Source organism: Colletotrichum acutatum, assembly GCF_030867785.1.
Source record: "Colletotrichum acutatum strain CBS 112980 chromosome Unknown BDZ83scaffold_114, whole genome shotgun sequence".
In the NCBI taxonomy this organism is placed as follows: Eukaryota; Fungi; Ascomycota; class Sordariomycetes; order Glomerellales; family Glomerellaceae; genus Colletotrichum; species Colletotrichum acutatum.
Window position 1 is genome coordinate 39883 of NW_026849108.1, and position 17062 is coordinate 56944.

Genomic DNA, 17062 nt, shown 5'->3' on the forward strand with positions numbered 1-17062 from the left:
TGCGGCCCCCCGCAAACCTAGACATCGCATATTGAGCAGCATACCCAGGCTGGTACTCCTTCTACAGCACACGTGCGGATCCTACTGTCCTAATCTATCTTCCCGGCATTGAGCCAGTTGACCGAGCTGCAAAGGGTCGCGGTGGTTGTCTTGCAACCTGGGGCGGTAAGTACAAGGCTTTGGTGGATGCGTCTGCCTACGAGAAGAGCTGCGTAGATGGACACGCTTTTCTTGTTACGAACAAAGATCAGGAGGATGCACTGCAGTTATACGAGACTGAAAACTATGAGGTGGTCCGATGTGTGATTGAATTCATGTTGGGAGGGGGAAGGGATGAAGAGGTCAGAGGCCTTACATTCCGATTCATCGGTGAAACGGACGCGTGATATGGGCAAAAGCCAGGAGAGCGAATACTCGAGCCCGCGAATCCACAAAGGTCCCGGAGGGCATAGCTTGCAGTGTTGACGGTAGGGACATAATCTTATGTCAAGAGGAAAGGGAACATGCGCCTGGAGCGTGAAATGGTCAATTGAGCAAGGGACAAAAGTCATCACGCATGCAGACGAAAATTTGGTCTACTAGACAGGTGAGGGTTGGTCTCGACGGCGGCCACAAGACCCCCAAAACAAACTTATGCTCAAAAGGTGGTTTGGTCATAAAAATTATTAATGCTACTTAGAAAGACCCGTCTTTTGCGCCTGCTTTTGCAAATATTCCTTGTGCTTTGGCTGAACAAAGCTCATATCCCCCCTAAGCATCAGCGACCTTTCTACACCCTCTCGCAGTCCGGACTGCAAGACATGCTCGCAAGCGCTCAAAGTGAAGCCGAACCGCGGATGTGTCGTCTGCCCGAAGCTGAATGATGTGGACGACGGATGCGAGAAGCCCGAGTGGACCGTGAACAGCTCGAGCTTGAGCAGAACTGACTGAAGCGCCGAGGCGCTCCCGCGGTATGCTGCGACGGGATCCGGGGCCGTGAGATCGATTGTCTGCGCCGCGAAAGATCGGATGAGGGACCCTAATAGGATGCTGTCACATCTTTTGCCACCCGTGGGATCTTGCGGCGATGACATGCATCGGTCTCCGTGTTTAAGCGTCATGTAGAGGCTAGCGTAGGGTTCCAGCATGGTGGTGAGAAGAGTCTTGCGTATTGTCGTAGCATCATCTAGACCATGATTCAGTTGGTTTCATTGCGGAGTCTCTAAAAGTCAGGAGGTTATCGAAATACGTACCGACAAAGCCAGACGGGAATAGATATTCGATGTGGCCAAGTTTGTATGAGTAAGTTTCACGGTTCACTCCGCTATAACCAAACACCAAGTCTCCATCGTCGTCAACCAGACACTCAGTAGCAATCTTCATTGCCATGTTATTGAACATTTGGGCGTCCCCAAGTTCATAAGCAACACCGAGAAGCAGCGGATTCTGCATGCTCGTCTTGACTGCCTCCATCCATCCGCGGGCCCATGGCCGCGTGATGCTGGTCGCGTCATATTTTTCAGTCACCACAAGGAACTGGTAGAGACGCGTGAGTTCCAGTTGTTCAGGAACCTGCTCAAAACGCCCATGCGAAATATTGAGTAGCATTTCCAAAGCCTCTTGCCGGTCATCGGGGAGTTCCACAGTCCAATCTCGCGCGACGCCATCCATCTGATGTGGTCGCGACTCAGCGAAGCCGCCATAGAGCATTTTTCGAAAGACTGTCGAGGCTCTTGCGAGCGCTTTGGAACATACAAAGTAATTTTTGGGCTTTTCTTCAACGTCTTCTCCTACAAAGAGGTAGAGGTCCCCATTCGAGTCGATGACATCCAGGCCGCCAAGACTCCGGATCGCCGGCTCGTGGTCGGGATCTTGGTCCATTGTCGTCATGACACGGAGGAACTCTGGAGAGCGCTCATCGACTTTTGCCGTGTTCGTTCTGGCTTGGAATTGTTGTGTGTTTGTCAGATGAACTTTCCGAGTAGCTCTTACTGGTTCAAACCAGCCCAAATCTGATCGTAAGTTCCGGGGATCACCAGGTTGCCCCCGGTCTGACTTGTCCACACAGAGGCGTTCCAAAGGTGGTCAGATTGTGGCCCGTGCACGTCACAGAGGTCGTACAACGGGGGAAAAGGGAGTGTTTTGAAGTCGGTCGATAACTGTTCGGCAGAGGGCGGGAATAAGGGGTGGTCGAGTGAGGGTCCTGGGGACTGGGATGAGCCAGGGGTTGGTGCTCGTAACCTAATTGAATAAAGACATGTTCTGTCAGAAGAAGCAGAGTCCATTCGTTTGACAGAACTCTCACAGAAGGGCTAGGCTCGGAAACTGATGGCTTCGAGACCGTCCTTGGAGCGAATGTTATACGGGCGATCGGCACCATCCCGGCCCCCGAGGCCCCCGCGCGGGCAGGGCAAACCCACCACGATAACGCTCAATGGCGCTTCGCGTCTCGGGGTGTGCCCAGTCCCGTCACGGTATCCCACCCCTGTGCGGCGCGGCGCGGGACGCTTTGTTGACCCCACAATCCGAGTGATGTGCCGGCAGTCTCTCAGTCAGCGAAGTATCTGTTGGGCAGAGAGAAGATAAGATATCTCAAGTCGAAAGCGACTTTTCCTCCCCTTTTCTAGCCCATATAGATATTAAAGAAATGGCTTAATGGGTTCACCGATGATTGCTCCGTACATGGATTGCAGCTAAGCTTCCGAAGGCTCACTTGGCATATGTTAGTTTCTTGGATACAGGTGATTGACAGAGCTGGAAAAACTTACGCCGCAGTCTCGACTACATGACCAACATCAGCGTTATGCTGCAAATTTATGGGCAGAAAATATTGTCTCTTGAAACGATACTCACAATCAATCAATAAAGGCTACATTTCCGACAAAATTTGGATCTCTCAACTCATCTTACTTTGCGAGGACCACTATTGAATACTATATGAGGAGGATAGGTTACTAGATATATCTGTCAGTAGATAAGGAATGCCTTTGTTCTCGCTTCTTTATCTTGGTAGTCGACTCAATTCGCAGTCATTGGATCTTTGGCTTGATAGAGAGCTCAGGGGTCACCAAAGCTATATTTAGTAGGTGTACAGGATTCTAGCCCTGCACATCAGATCTCGTATCCTGATAGCTAATTTTGTGTGCCATTGCCGAGACATTTCGGCATCCCACTCTCCCTGCGGGCTATATGCTATCCTGTCTCTGTGTCTGGTGTGTGAGCGAATCATGTCGAGATCCCCATGTTCCAGCTTTCTTATGCCTCTAGCCTTACTGAAGCATCATAAATACTCATCTACCACTCACGTTGAGGTAAGTGGAATTATTTCGAGGTAGTTTGAAGACCTCATAAAAAATCTCAGGTGAATGACAAGGCGGTGGTGTGATAACCCCATTTCAGGGCGGGACTGATTCCACCCGCGCGGGAACTGCACCGCACTCAGATTCATTCCCCGGGGCCCGACAGGTCCCGCTTTCCGCAATGCGACGACATTATCTATGCCATGTACTAAGATTGAAAAACTTGAGATGCCATGGTTTCGAATCTCTTCTGCGCTGCAACGCCCGTGCTCTAGTACCTTAAACGTGAAGCAAGCATAGTGCCTTCTTTTGCCTCAGGTCACCAGACAATATCAATCAGCTTGGTCCTGAACGCAGACGGCTGCTGTTCCAAGCGAGCGCACAGTTATCTCCTTATTCGCCCTATCTCTGTGATTATTCAAGATTGACATGGTACTTTACTTTGCATGCACCTTATCCTACCTAGTAAATACTCAAGCAGAGTTTGGTCTTCACTATTGTCTATCCCGCTTAAGCCCGCAAGAGCAGAAGCTACTTTGAGAAATCAGGCGCAATGGTCTCTGTGACTATTGCTCCAACGTTGAAACCCAAACTAGAAAGTCTTCTCGACAAGTGGAGAAATAGATGGCAACAGAGATCGGAGATCGGAAGGCTCCATCGTCTGACCGGGGTATTCCAAGCCGGCTGGTGGGTCTCGGGGGTTCTATCTCTGTTCTAACAACTTCTGAAGTCGAGATCAAGGAATAATGCAGAATACATGGCTCACTCCCAACGCCGAGGAACAAATTCACTGACAGTACATGTATGTAGAAGTAAGTGCCACCTGTTTCTTCTGATAGTCTAGCTTGCCGCTAATTGCTACTCTGATCCCTGACCCATAACATTACACAGAGTTCGAGTTGTCTGCGCAAGACCAAGCAGAGGAGCGGTTTGGGCCGTTGTAGTCATCGATTATTCCCATGATAGAACTGTAAGTCCCCGCGACCATCAAGAACGTTCCCGAAACCACAACAAAAGCGGCCCACACACACATAGCGTACCATCTTATGGTGGGGTTTTGTTTCCCTTTCGCCCAGTTGTCGTAGAACCACATACAGCCCATCGGCTGGAAGCAGATCAATGTGCCGAGAAGCGCACCGATGAGAGAGATGAGACTGTTGAATACGGGAATACCGCTAGCGACCAAATATGCCACCAAAGCGACAGTGAAGGTACAGCCAATCCAGGTTGCCCAGTGAGTGAAGGTGTTAGCTGTCAGGTGTCTTGATCCTCTCAGAATTCGAACGAATACGTGCTTGCTCGGTAACTACAATTTGATCAGCACACACTCAGCGTTATTTGGAATCAAGACACTCACATGAAGCAAGACAGCGGCCGAGACAATGAGGCCAGGAAGGCCAAGTCCATAAGCGACCTTCTTGACACTGGGCCCAGCAGAGCCGAGAGCGGGCGAAGAAACATATGATCCACAGTAGTAGTAGACAACAGCGCCCACAGCCACGTAGACGAGCGTGACAACAGACTGGCAGAGAATGAGAGCTCGGGTATAATGCTTCGGCTCGCGCATCTCAGCCACAATGGAGAAGAACGCCGGCGTGCCTGCATACGAGAAAACGAGTGCAGAGATGGCGGCGATGGCCTCTGTGAAAGTGGGCGAGCCCACGAGCTTGAAATCTGACTTCCAAGGGAGATCTTTCGGTGCTGCCGCAGGTCTATCCTGAAGGCCAACCGCAATGGTCACGGTGAGAACTAGCGAAGCTATTAAATGCTGCAGACACTTGTGGAATTAAGGGCTAGACTTACCGGCGACGATGATACTCGTAACACCAATCCATGCCAGCCAACTGATTCGTCCCAGCGTCCGTATACTAGAAAAGCCGAAGCCAATAATCGCTGCAACTGCCACAAACACGGCGGTACAGGTTGCGTGCATGGAAAGAGCATTCAAGGCGATAGAAATACTCAGCATAGCGGATCCCGAGGTGAAGGTGAAGACTAGGGGAGAAAATATTAGTGATTTCATGTTGACACCGACCCGCTGTTAGAGAGCACTCACAGAGGCAAAAACCGGCGCCGAAGATTTCACGTCCAATCCAGCCAAACATCAATTCTCCCGCATCATCAACACCGTAGACTTCTGGATGGCGGAGCTTGAAGGTACCGACAATGAAATCGGACCACGTAGTGATGCCGCTAATTACGCAGATAAGGATGACTCCGGGAATGATTCCCATAGTGTCGAGGATAGAGGGGATGGATAGAACGCCGAGACCCATCTGAGTTTTCATCATTAAGACGGAAGTACCCAGCCACCCAACCTAATGACAGTCAATTCTACGACTCTGAATTCACCAGAAGAGAGTCACAAACACTGCGGTAGTTGGGGCCATCTTCCGTAATCTCACCAAAAACGGCATCGTGGGCAATCGCGTTCTCTGCGGCAACAACCTTGCCCGTGTTCGACGGTGCCTCGCCCAGCGAGCTATCCTTGATCTCCCTCGTGTCCGACATGGCGGTGCCTGTACGTAAGCACTCACTCTCAAAGATGTATCGAATCGACGGGAACGGGGTCAACGAGTGGGAGAGACTAGGAAGGGAATGGTAGAATGAGCATATTATTATACTTGATGAAAATTCCCCAGATCATCCTACAAGCTGCCGAGCATTTTTCCAGAGAGATGAAAATTCTCCCCACCTCGCGGGGTCGCTTTTTTCGATTGACACATTCCTTTATTAAATTGCAATGGAGTCAAGTGAAAATCCCTTCTCGCAAGAGCGCCGGTATCGGAGTGTGTAAGTCCGAGCCTTGGCGAGATTATATGGGCACTGACTGGGCAGTCGAAGGCTATCGTCGAATACTCACGCCGCAACTTATTTGTTAGGCACTCGAATAGGAGCTGAAGGGATTCAGCAGCTTCATGAACTCGAAATAAGATCTACATGATAGCTTTCTACCTGCGGAGAATTGGGTCCATCGCGGATAACATCCATCATTTGTTCCGCCCTAGATCCCGCAAAGGGTTGTCTGGGGAAGTGGAGACATAAATGGGAACAATCACCAATCAGACTTCGTTCTCGTTATGGCCTTCCTCTTTGGATTAGACAAATGGTAAAGATAATTTTCTGTTAATAAGAGATTTCCCAATTAGAACTCTTGATATCAACTGCATACGAGCTTGGTTGCTAGCTGTTTGCGAAGCTCTTCGAGACCCTATCAATATGGCACAGGAAATGGAAGACCATTCCGAGGTCGTGAGTGAAAGTCGGCATGAATTTGAAAGTTGCCCGCGGATCTCTGTAGTATTATATACACACACGATGGAGCCTGGTTCCCATCATCAGCTTTAATCTACAACTGATGATACTACCAAGAGAAATTTGCCTCCGCATGATTGATGAGAGCGGAACCAGCGAACAGCCTTTAGTTTATGATCCGCTTGTACCTGACGGGATGCACAAGTAATCGTAGACATTCCAATAAACACTCTAATAGACACTCCAAAGCTTCCATTGACCATCCGAGACTCTTTATCCCACTTAGATCCGTGTTTGGTTTCAAACGACGGTAAAACAAATGTACATGTCCTACCTAGGTTCTCTCATCCTGGATGTTCTACTTGGCCTTTGCCAGGCTTGCGTTCTGTGGCGTAAAAGTCAGCGGCACGTCCGCCGGGCTTTGGGCGATGATGCTCTGCACGATGGGACCGAGTTGCTCGTCGATAGGTGTTTCGTTTGGGGACCAGCCAAGCTCGACGGGAAATCTCTCATTGCCTGTATTTTGTCAACTTTCCTCGCTCTTATGACGACGCGTTGCCTGCAGTAAACTTACGGAAGAAGTACTCCAGGAACGTCCGGTTGGCAATAGCGACATCTGGGTCGCCAAAGATTGCCAGCAAAAATGCGTTCTCGCCAACAATGACTGGGATCTGGGCATCGGTGATCGAGAAAGTCGGATTCATGAGACTCATATCAAAAGCGTGTCGAGCTCGGGCGTTCGCGATCATCGTGATATTAATCGCCTCCTCGTCTCCAAAGTAGCTCACAAAGTTGTCGAAAGTTCCCACGTCGAATGGGTTGGTGGAGTCGAAGATGGCATCTTTGCGAGAAAGACTACCATCGTGCTCGATGACGTTGTGGGCATGCAGCATTTGCAAGTCGAAGAACTATCCATGACAAGATTAGCCCAAAGCACTTTTGGCCAAGAACATGAAGCTTTGATGATAAGCGAAGCAGTCAGGACTCACAGTTGCATTAGGAGTAGGATTAGTGACGAGGGCAGTTTCGAAGATGTCGAGGGCCTGAGCTTCGGGCACGTTCAGCGCATCGTTGAGAGCCTTGATAAGGAGATCCTTGGTGATATTTCGGCCATCGTGGGGAACAAAGCCATGGTTGGAAAGGGTGTTCATGACCGGGCACGGGGCTCGTTCTACATCCCATCTGGTTAGCTGCGTTCCCAAAGTCGCGGGGACATATTACGATGCTTACGATCATTAGGACCCGGTGGACTCCAAGTGAAATGATTCGGCTTCAAAGTACCCCAAGATCCGTTTCCATGTTTCAAGCCCTTCAGTCCCTTGTTGGGCGGCAGAGCAAAGCGAGTGTTAGGGTAGGCGAAGTGAGGAAAAGCCTGAATGACGGATGCAGCCCCGATGATGGTTGGCAAAGAGAGATGCATGTCTAAGTTGGTTTGAGAGAGGATTCTTCTGGGCAAAGGAGGGACTGAGTTGTCTGTGGTTCAATTTGGACTGTGATCAAACGGTAATTCAAGATTTAAATTCTTTCAAACTGGCTAGAGGCAGCCGTGACTTTATATCATCCTCACGAATAACACATAGAGATTCAATTTTTCAATTCTCCCTATAATCTCAAATTACGAATAAGTTACTGGCTAATTCTCACCTGGGTCGGCTGCACCCTGTTCCAAATGCTCTAGATGTTTCACAAAGTGGAACTGCACGATCAGCGCAGTACTGCTGAGCCACAGACATGGACCCACTCGACAACGAAAACGAGAACGAAGATGAGGCTCTCCTCAGCTATGATTGTTCCAGGTCGCTGTGCCAAATCATCGTTCTCGTTCCCGTAGGGCTGTTAACATAGTAGCAGCCAATGTGATTTAAGGAGTTGTAATCTGCCAAGTATTATGCACCCAATCCTACGTACGTTACCCGTGGCTCAGCACGTATTCTATCCCGTTCTTTGCTTGGCGCTAGTGAGACTCAGCGCCAGTGTGTTGGTTTAGGAGTGCAATGTGGCAATGCCCTGTGGATACAGATTGTGATGATGATCTAGCTTAAGGTGATGGAAGTAACCATTCAATGCGGCCGGAACGCGAAGCATCTATTCAAGCGTAAAGTTGAAACTGCGGGCCGACTAGGTACTTTCAAAAACATGGTCCGTTAGCAATCGACGACTCATGATTCGCAAGAACACTGATGGCTTGATTCGTTGAAGCTATTCACATGGCTCCGACGAGGGTTACTAAGAAATAACCTCTAAAGCCTCCGCCTTAATTGGTCTCATTATAACCGGGTCGTAGTCGCAATGAGCTCATCCTGCAACTTGTTACCGGTCCTTTAGTTTCCACCAGACGTTATGATACCCAACAACATCCTCTAACCAATCGACTCCGCCATACCCTACACTGATCCGCTCCGTGCAGCGTTCTTGGACTTAATAGGCTCAAGATACCAGAGGTGATCTCGAAGTGCTTGGCGAAATGATGCTCCCAGCGCTTCCGGACTCCCGTACCAAAGGTGGATCTATCATCTGATCGCCTTACTCGTGTCTCCCGGCAAAGAGCCAGAGAAAGACTCTATCTATACTGTCATATCTTATCGAGCAGCAATGTGTTTAGATACTGTTGCGACATCAAACCTTGCACCTCCTTGACACCTTGACGCGGCAGAGGGATAGAGTCTCGACACTGATCAAGGCAGATTCGGTGCTGTCGTAGCAAGCTGAAACAGGATTTTAGGTGAAGATCCCACGAACAAGCTTCACTGTGGCTGGTACTGGTCGGTGAGAAGATGAGAGAAGCACGCCCAGTCCCATCCGATCCCATCAGACAGACTAGGCGACCATTCGTCGCCAACCATGGGCATCTCGCCAAACGAATCGAATCCAAACTCCGTTCCGCCGGGAAACCCGTTTCCTTGGTTATAGAAAGGCATCGTAGAACCAGGCACGTTGCAACCTGATTCCCTGCGGCGGCTGTCGTTACTGCCAGACCACTGGGCATCTATCGATCTGGGTGTCGGTGTCTCCCCAGCGTTCTGCCAAGGGCTGGCGTCCGGCATGGATCTCGGAGTTATGGATGGCAAAGGGGTAGATGTCCGGTTCCCTGACGATCCGGGCGTCGGTAGCCCTTTGTGGAGGAATGAGTCGATCTTTTGTAGCAGCATGTCCAGTAAGCCGTCGCCCCGAAGCCTTGTGTATATCTCTCTCATGGAGTCTGAGGCCGTTTGAATGAGCTATGGGCATGTCAGTGACGTCAAGAGGGTCAAGACTCTCGCGGAACAGCTGCTTACGTGTAGATCCATGGTTGAGATGCGAGAGTCCGGGTGGGTTACGACATAGACGGCTAGTGTTGTGAGTGCGTGGAGTGGCGCAAGAAGATTCGGTAGAATCGCATTCGACTTGGAGTCTACCGCTTCGACTACTATCCTGAGCACTTTCCGTGCGGCGTTGGCGGCGAGACCTTGCCCGTTTCGCATGATATAGTCCCACGGTTTGCCTTTAGCGATCAAGTCAGCGCCAGAAGTAATTGCCTCTTCGCTGATTAGAAGACTGTTTCGTGAGAGGATCACGAGCCTGTGATACGTCGTTTTAGTGACATGTATCTGATGCGATGGGACGAGAAGCTCACTTACGCATTATTATAATGCATCGATATGAACGATGCAAAGGGACACTGTTTCGAGCCGATCAAGATGTCTGATATCGGCCTGGAGTCGAATACCGTCAGCTCCACCTGCGCCTACCCACGTATGGGTATTCATGAGGCACGGTTAAACGTACCTTAGCTCATCGGGCACTGATTCACCCCATCTGGTCAAGAGCAGCTGTGCCTCCCCTGTGGTCTCAACCTTCTCAGCTATGATAGCTTGTAGTGCACCGTCTCGGAGTCCGTCTTCTTTCCGGCTGACGATGACAGCCTTTCTTCCAATTTCGCTGAGTATCCTCGCAAGGTCGACGGTCACAGCAAACGCCTTATCCTTCGACGAAGTGCCGTTGCCCGTGGGCATATCGACATGAGGCGGATAGCATTCCTCATCCTCTATTGAAGAAAGGCGACCCAACTCGAACGCCAAGAACTTCTCAAAGGAAAAGATGCCGAGCCAAAATGCCTTGCGCTCTTCATCATTGGCAAAGTCTGGCCTCTTGTCAGGGCGGTTATTTTTGCCGCCCCGGCACGTTCGAGGTTTGTGCAGGCCCAGCGACGTTGCAATAGAAACCGCCGTGGTGAGAATGTTCCAAGCCCCAGCGCACTCATCATAGCAGTGAAGACACAATGAAAGAAGCGCCAAGGATCTGACAGTCTCGACGCCGTTGACGGTGACAAGGTGGCCAATGAGAGTTTTGCAGTATATTACATAGTCCCCTGGATCCAGTGTCGGTTCCGATAGTGCCGCGGAAGCAAACGCTATAGACATGACGAGGTAGACCGAGACCAAGGCCGCTAGCCCCCGTGCCTCTGCGAAGTTTATTGGGCCGAGTTCCACGGCTGTGTCAATGTCTCGCATGAGACGGTCTGGGGTGAAGAGGGGATAGACCAGATTGATACCTTCGAGGTAGCGGGCAGCAAGCTCGCGGGCAATTTCTTTGGGAGGAAACGGGCAGGGTTCAGACGACAGAATGCGGTAAGCCGGCGGCCTGTCTATGCGTGTTGGCATGCCGCGCCTCTGTTGGATCCCTAGCCGACGCGCAGCAAGGTCCAACCAGTCGCCGAGGATCTCGACCGAGTTGTTGCCGCGGCTGGGGCGTACTACAGGTAACTTTCCTTGGTACTTGGGCGGAGCCTGGCAGACGGGAGGCTCCTCATCTTCCGGAATGATGGTGACGGCAGCATCCTTGGGAACCGTGACGAGTTTAGGAGCCGCAACCGAAGTTGTCCGGTCACGGCTGTAGAGCAGCTCTATCGACGGCGAAGTCTTGGTGCGGCTGTCCGGCAGTGCCGGCGGCGGCGGCAGCTCGGAGCTCTCAACCTCCTCTCGAGGTGAGTGTGGAGACGCGACAGCCGTCAGCGAATGCGTCAGGGACGCGCTGGACGCCCGAGACAGCCGGCGCTTCGTCTCCCGGCGCTGGACCTCGACGCCGGGCCTTCGGCGGTCCGTCGTAACGCACTCGATGCCGGCGTTGATGCAGGCCCGGCACGACGGCTTCTGCTCATCGCAGCGCGTCTTCCGGTTGCGGCAGTAGTTGCAGGCGAAGTTGATACGTCGCCTCTTGGCTACTGAGCCCGCCGCCCCCGAAGTGCCCTCGGAAGACTCGACGACAACGGACGAGGGCTCGGCAGCCGCCGCGGGAGTGGGTACGGGGTTCGTATATGATGACATTGCCGCGCGTTGCCTGTGAGGTGTGTGGAAATTCCTCACATAGCCGATACCTGAGTATTCTCCACTGGCCTGGCTAGACTGGTACGCTTACTGGCTGCTGACTGACTGGGTTGTTCGGGAGCTGGAGATGAGGGTTCGGCTGGGTAGGTTGAGATGCCGAAGCGCGTCGTTATGAGGAGTACTTTGGCGTTTCCGAAACGTGTAGAGACGGCACGGCCCAGAAAGAACAAGGAGATTGAATGACTCGCGGAAGCGTTTCGGGAGGTTCTTTGGGTGGTTTAGGTGGTGGACACTGCGCAGGCCGACCGGCCCCTCGTTCCGGTTGACGCGATGATCAGCTCGGAATTGTGGGGGAGGTAGAAGATGGGGAATTCCAGCCTTCTCAGAGGGTGTTTGCCATAATTCTTCACAACGACATGTCTACTTGACCAATGAGACTCTGGAAGCGGTTAGACTATTCGATCTTCCCCATGGGGTTCACAATACAAGCAAACATGGGGAGCCGTACATGTAGGCTTAGCCCCTGCGATCGGTAGTAATGCTATTGGTCTTAGGCACGCTTCTACCGTGGCCATCGGGAGTTAATGGGCCTGAGCCGAGCCGACAGCCCAATGAAGCTATTCTCTGATAATGGTCTAGCTTTGATTGGACCACAAGACATACTACACTCCTGTAACTTGATGAGACTCAATAGACTCAATTGAAATGGCTAGTAGGAATATAGACAGTCAACACCAAAAGATCTTGAAGCGAAAGCAATCGCTCAGACATCAGTTCGTATATAGTTGGAAGCATGGAACCTCTCCAACCGGCCATCGCCGGCATCACGACTTTGAGTTTGCTGCTTTGGTCTGTGCTGCGACAGTTTTCAACGTCCCATCAACTTTCCTGCCCGCCTCACGCCAAATTGCCGACCGCCTTATAAGTTGCTGGAAGTATTTCTGCCTGCCTTGCCGATCATGCCTGGCACCAAAGATGATGAACCTCATGTCGATACCATCGAGGGATCGGCCACAAAGGTCACTGCGCAGGAGGACCAGGCATACGGAACCGTGCAGCTACTTCAAGGCGGTTCAGTTGTCTTGATTCCCACTCCTAGTCCTAACCCCAAAGGTAAGGCTACCAAGCCTCATATCTTGCTCAAGGACCAACGCTGCGAAGGTAGACATGTCTAATGCTGACTGTGGGAGATAGACCCTCTCAACCTTCCGACATGGCACAAGTACCTTATTATCTTGATTGTCGGCTCATACTCCGCCATCGCTGTCCTCGTCACATCCGGACTCGGCGCAGTGTTCCCCTCCGTGCTGAAGGAGTATCCCCTCGAAGATGCCACGCGAGCCACAGACCTTCTCACATACCCGACGCTGTTTATGGGGGTTGGAAACCTCTTCTCCATGCCGCTCTGCGTGACCATTGGAAGACGACCCGTGTTTCTCATGTCACTGGTTCTGCTGGTCTTGTCCGGTTTATGGTGCGCCTTCTCGACGTCCTTGAGCAGCCATATCGCAGGTCGCAACTTTTACAGCATTGCTGCTGGCCAGAGTGAAGCACTTGCCCCCTTCATAATTGAAGAAATTCATTTTCTCCACGAGAGGAGCGCCAAGCTGTCTTGGTTCATCGGTGTTCAAACTGTAGGGACGGCAGCGATGTTCGTTGCGACGGCTTACATCGTCCCTTCAGTGGGACTTAAGTGGTGGTACCTGATCATCACCTTCATCAACGCCGCCATCCTGGTCTTAGCTTTCTTCTTTGCGGTAGAAACCAATATGATCGGCCAGTAGACGCAGACAGTAAGTTCCGCCCGTATCTTGGGGACCCCAGTCAGCTGGTGCGTGCTCATAGTGGACACACATACTAACACGATTTCGCTGTAGGGGGCGCTGTCCATCTCAAGATAGACGACGAAGGCAACGTCAACAAAAACGGCGACAACGAGATGATCATCCAAGTCCTAACACGACAAAACCACGTGCTGCAACCTGAAGTCTTTGGGCCCCGAACCTGGCGCCATAATCTAAGAATCTTCCACTTTAAGCCCGAGTGGAAGCAGACAGTCATCTTTTACAAGGAGACGATGCAATCCCTCTGGCTACCAAACATCGTCTGGATGTTGTTACTCAACGGTGCCTTCTTGGGTATCTACGTCTACCAAGCCTCAACCTTTGCGATCATCCTGATGGCGCCTCCGTACACATTCAAATACGACTGGCTGGGATATGTCCAGCTGGTTCAAGTCCTCGACTGTGTTATCCTGGTACCTCTTCTAGGCTACGGATCTGATCTGCTGGTGCGGGCCATGAGTACTTGGCAGGGCGGAATTTTCCAGGTGAGTGACCTCTTGAAGTTTTCCCAATGTATATGTCGAGCCGATGCTAACTCGTCTTCGCAGCCTGAGTACAGACTCATCATCCTGAGCGTGCCCATTCTATCAGCCATCATATCCTGCGTCTTCTTCGGACAGGCAGGCGCACATCCGGACCGCTGGCACTGGATGACCATTGTGGCCCCTTACAACCTCGGATACTTTGCTTTCCTAGGAGCGAACCTCGTCGGCATCACCTACGCCATTGATAGCTTTCCAAGCAAGGCCGGGCCGCTTCTCTTGGTCCTGTGTGCAGGACGCGGCTTCATCTCGTTTGGCCTCAGCTACTCCACGGTTCCGCTGATCAATCTAATTGGATATCAGGGCGCCATGAACATCTTCGCTATTATTGCTGGTGTTTTAGGAGTTATTACTGTTCCGGTATATCTCTTTGGGTCGCGTACTAGGATGTGGGCTACGAAGAAAACCTGGCCAGAGATTGCTTCGAGTAATTGAACGAGAGAAGTCAGTAAATCTGATTGGAGATTTCCGAGATGTATAGTGAGTGTTTCGTAGTTTAAACAGACAGGTAAGCTCTGAATCGCGTTACCAGTGGTTTCAAGCATACTACTTGAATTTGAACTGATAGCTTGGAGTACGCCCTTCATCGTATGCTGATCAACGAACCTCCTATGGGATGTAGCACGTATCGTATGTTATTCTGAACCAGCTCTCATGAAATTCGTGTTGTAGTTTCTTCTGTTTATAATCCAAACCTCCTCAGTAGGATCGGCGTTGATGAAGATTGGAGAGCTATGGAGGTGTGATCTTCTCGCAAAACCTCATAGGTGCCTTTTTGCGATGTTGCCACAGGCAGTTCTCAAGCACGGGAAAGCCTATGTCTCCATCAAACGATCTCTTGTTCCAGATCTCTTGGTTTGTACTGTTTGGTGGATTAGTATCAAAGGTTTCGTAATCAATTCGCGGCGAAATCACACGTATCTTGAATTCAAATAGTCACTGTAAAATAAAAGCCAAACAGTAGGTATGAATAAATTGAGACTAAACGGTTGATACTTTACTTGAAACTTTGAAGGCGGACAATTTGATGGCTCAGCCTAAACATAATCCTCTACAGAAATCTGCCTAATTCTCATAAAGCTCAGACTTACTCCCCCAAAGCATCAATAGGAACTCCCTGGATATACGGAATACCAGTCAGCTTGAACCCTCTCTCCGAAAGCTTCGGCACACTCCTCGGCTTGCCTGTATTATACGGACACGGCTCCCCATCCCTCAACACGGGAATGCCGCCAACGTGCATCGCATTAGGCCAGTGCGTCGTGCTCTTCAACTCTTCAAACGCACCCTTCTTCCGCAACAAGTCCTCCTGCGTAGCCTCAGCAACCGGCATGTAACAAGTATACACGCAGAACCGCGGCGACGTCCCCTCGGGACTGAGGTTATAATGCGGCGTCCGGCTATCCCACAACAGCAAATCCCCAGGCTCCGCGTTGACCTTGATCCATTCGCACCCGCGGTCCTTCAACCACTGCATCCCCTTGTCAGTGAACCCATACCACTCCTTCGTCCACGCCCAAATCTTATCCTCCTCCCCGTGGAACGCCTCGTGGAACTCCTCCGAGAGCAGGTGCGCGCCCTTGCAGACGATCAGCCCGCCGTCGCGGTCCCCGTTGGGGAGGAGGTTCACGAGGCCCTGGAGGCAGCGGAACCCGGGCTTCTCCGGGTCCTGGTCCTGGTGCGGCCAGGGGTTGTTAGGTTTGACGTCGGGCCGGTTGGGGAAGGCCATGTTGACGGCGTCGAAGGAGACGATGAGGTCGGGTGTGTCGTAGACTTTTTCAAAGGCGTCGACGAGGCCTGGTTCTTGGCGGACGGCCCAGGTGAAGGACTCGTGGGCTACGCCGTAGCCTAGGCACATTCCCTTTTCGGTGATGATGGGGAGGTTGGATTCTTTGACGGTGGAGGGGTCGTTGCGGTTGAAGCCGAGACCGCCGGCGCTGTTTGTAAATGTTAGAGGGCGATTAGGCGAGAGAGTGTTGTGGTAAGAGATAAGGCACTTACAAGTTCTCGAGGTAGGACAACATTTCCTCGCCGTAGGCGTCTGCTCTTTCGCGGGGAATGGCGCCCTTGACTACGACAAAGCCATCGCGGAGCAGATCATCGCGGAAGTCTCCAAAGACGGCACCTTCTTGGGAGAAGAGTCTGTTAGGGCCTGCCGGCTGAGGCTTCAAGGGAGCCGTGGCTGATGCATTTTTGACAACCTTCTTTCCCTCTGGGACTGGGATGGTCGCCAAAGGCTTTGCGAAGTCGGTTGCGATGACCATGGCTAAAGGATATGTTGAGTAAGTATGGTGTGAAATTTAATGCCTCAGTAGAACTGATTTGTTTCTAGATATTACTCGTGTCTATTGAACGGAATGAATCATTGTGTTTATAGGCAATATGAATGTTTGATGATCCCAAATATTCAACCGAACAAGACACTTCCTGCCCACCGAGCCGCAAGTTCATAGACTAGGACCTTGGGCTCGGGCAGATGCAACAACTCTACAGCATGTTCCGCTATCCTGCCGAAAGCTACTCCTAGTCTCTCGGAATAGTCTAGCTGAATCCCATCGGTACGGGGCGGAAGAGTGGTGGGGGATGTTCTCTACACTAGCACAGTACAGTCGAGGGGGAATGCTTCGGTTCGGAATCGGCTGGTAGCCTGGTACAATGTAGGTCGCTCGGTTCGGGAGTTGGCGGGCCTCTTTTCTTCCCGACTTGGACGACACTTCCACCCCACCCCCATGGGCCGCCGGAACAGCAACTTCCTCCTTTCATTACCGCGGAGGGCCGGGAGAGGAGGGGTTAGACGCAATCGAAGCTTGTACAAACCGAAGTCATGAAGTCTTTGAAGA

General features: G+C 51.4%; 6 protein-coding genes across 6 annotated transcripts; 1 reads left to right on the forward strand and 5 right to left on the reverse strand.

Moving 5' to 3' along the window:
- Positions 1-671: 671 nt before the first annotated feature.
- Positions 672-1860, reverse strand: BDZ83DRAFT_587374 (uncharacterized protein; the record flags this gene model as incomplete). Its single annotated transcript, XM_060506031.1, has 3 exons — positions 672-813; positions 874-1165; positions 1233-1860. 3 exons carry the CDS (start codon positions 1858-1860, stop codon positions 672-674), a joined length of 1062 nt encoding a protein of 353 aa, XP_060360607.1.
- A 2301-nt stretch (positions 1861-4161) lies between these two features.
- BDZ83DRAFT_587347 (transmembrane amino acid transporter) lies at positions 4162-5789 on the reverse strand (the record flags this gene model as incomplete). Its single annotated transcript, XM_060506029.1, has 5 exons — positions 4162-4584; positions 4636-5027; positions 5082-5273; positions 5335-5596; positions 5649-5789. 5 exons carry the CDS (start codon positions 5787-5789, stop codon positions 4162-4164), a joined length of 1410 nt encoding a protein of 469 aa, XP_060360608.1.
- Positions 5790-6891: 1102 nt separating this feature from the next.
- Positions 6892-7953, reverse strand: BDZ83DRAFT_587367 (Peroxidase, family 2-domain-containing protein; the record flags this gene model as incomplete). The annotated part of the gene is made up of 4 exons (XM_060506030.1): positions 6892-7049; positions 7108-7441; positions 7523-7704; positions 7764-7953. 4 exons carry the CDS (start codon positions 7951-7953, stop codon positions 6892-6894), a joined length of 864 nt encoding a protein of 287 aa, XP_060360609.1.
- Positions 7954-9277: 1324 nt separating this feature from the next.
- BDZ83DRAFT_587337 (fungal-specific transcription factor domain-containing protein) lies at positions 9278-11836 on the reverse strand (the record flags this gene model as incomplete). The annotated part of the gene is made up of 4 exons (XM_060506028.1): positions 9278-9751; positions 9788-10091; positions 10151-10225; positions 10299-11836. The coding sequence occupies 4 exons, from the start codon at positions 11834-11836 to the stop codon at positions 9278-9280; spliced, it is 2391 nt and encodes a 796-aa protein (XP_060360610.1).
- A 959-nt stretch (positions 11837-12795) lies between these two features.
- Positions 12796-14710, forward strand: BDZ83DRAFT_761367 (major facilitator superfamily transporter; the record flags this gene model as incomplete). Its single annotated transcript, XM_060515182.1, has 4 exons — positions 12796-12949; positions 13031-13593; positions 13734-14165; positions 14229-14710. 4 exons carry the CDS (start codon positions 12796-12798, stop codon positions 14655-14657), a joined length of 1578 nt encoding a protein of 525 aa, XP_060360611.1. The 3' UTR covers positions 14658-14710.
- A 244-nt stretch (positions 14711-14954) lies between these two features.
- BDZ83DRAFT_722779 (uncharacterized protein) lies at positions 14955-16486 on the reverse strand (the record flags this gene model as incomplete). Its single annotated transcript, XM_060512506.1, has 3 exons — positions 14955-15084; positions 15314-16159; positions 16224-16486. 3 exons carry the CDS (start codon positions 16484-16486, stop codon positions 14955-14957), a joined length of 1239 nt encoding a protein of 412 aa, XP_060360612.1.
- Positions 16487-17062: the final 576 nt, after the last annotated feature.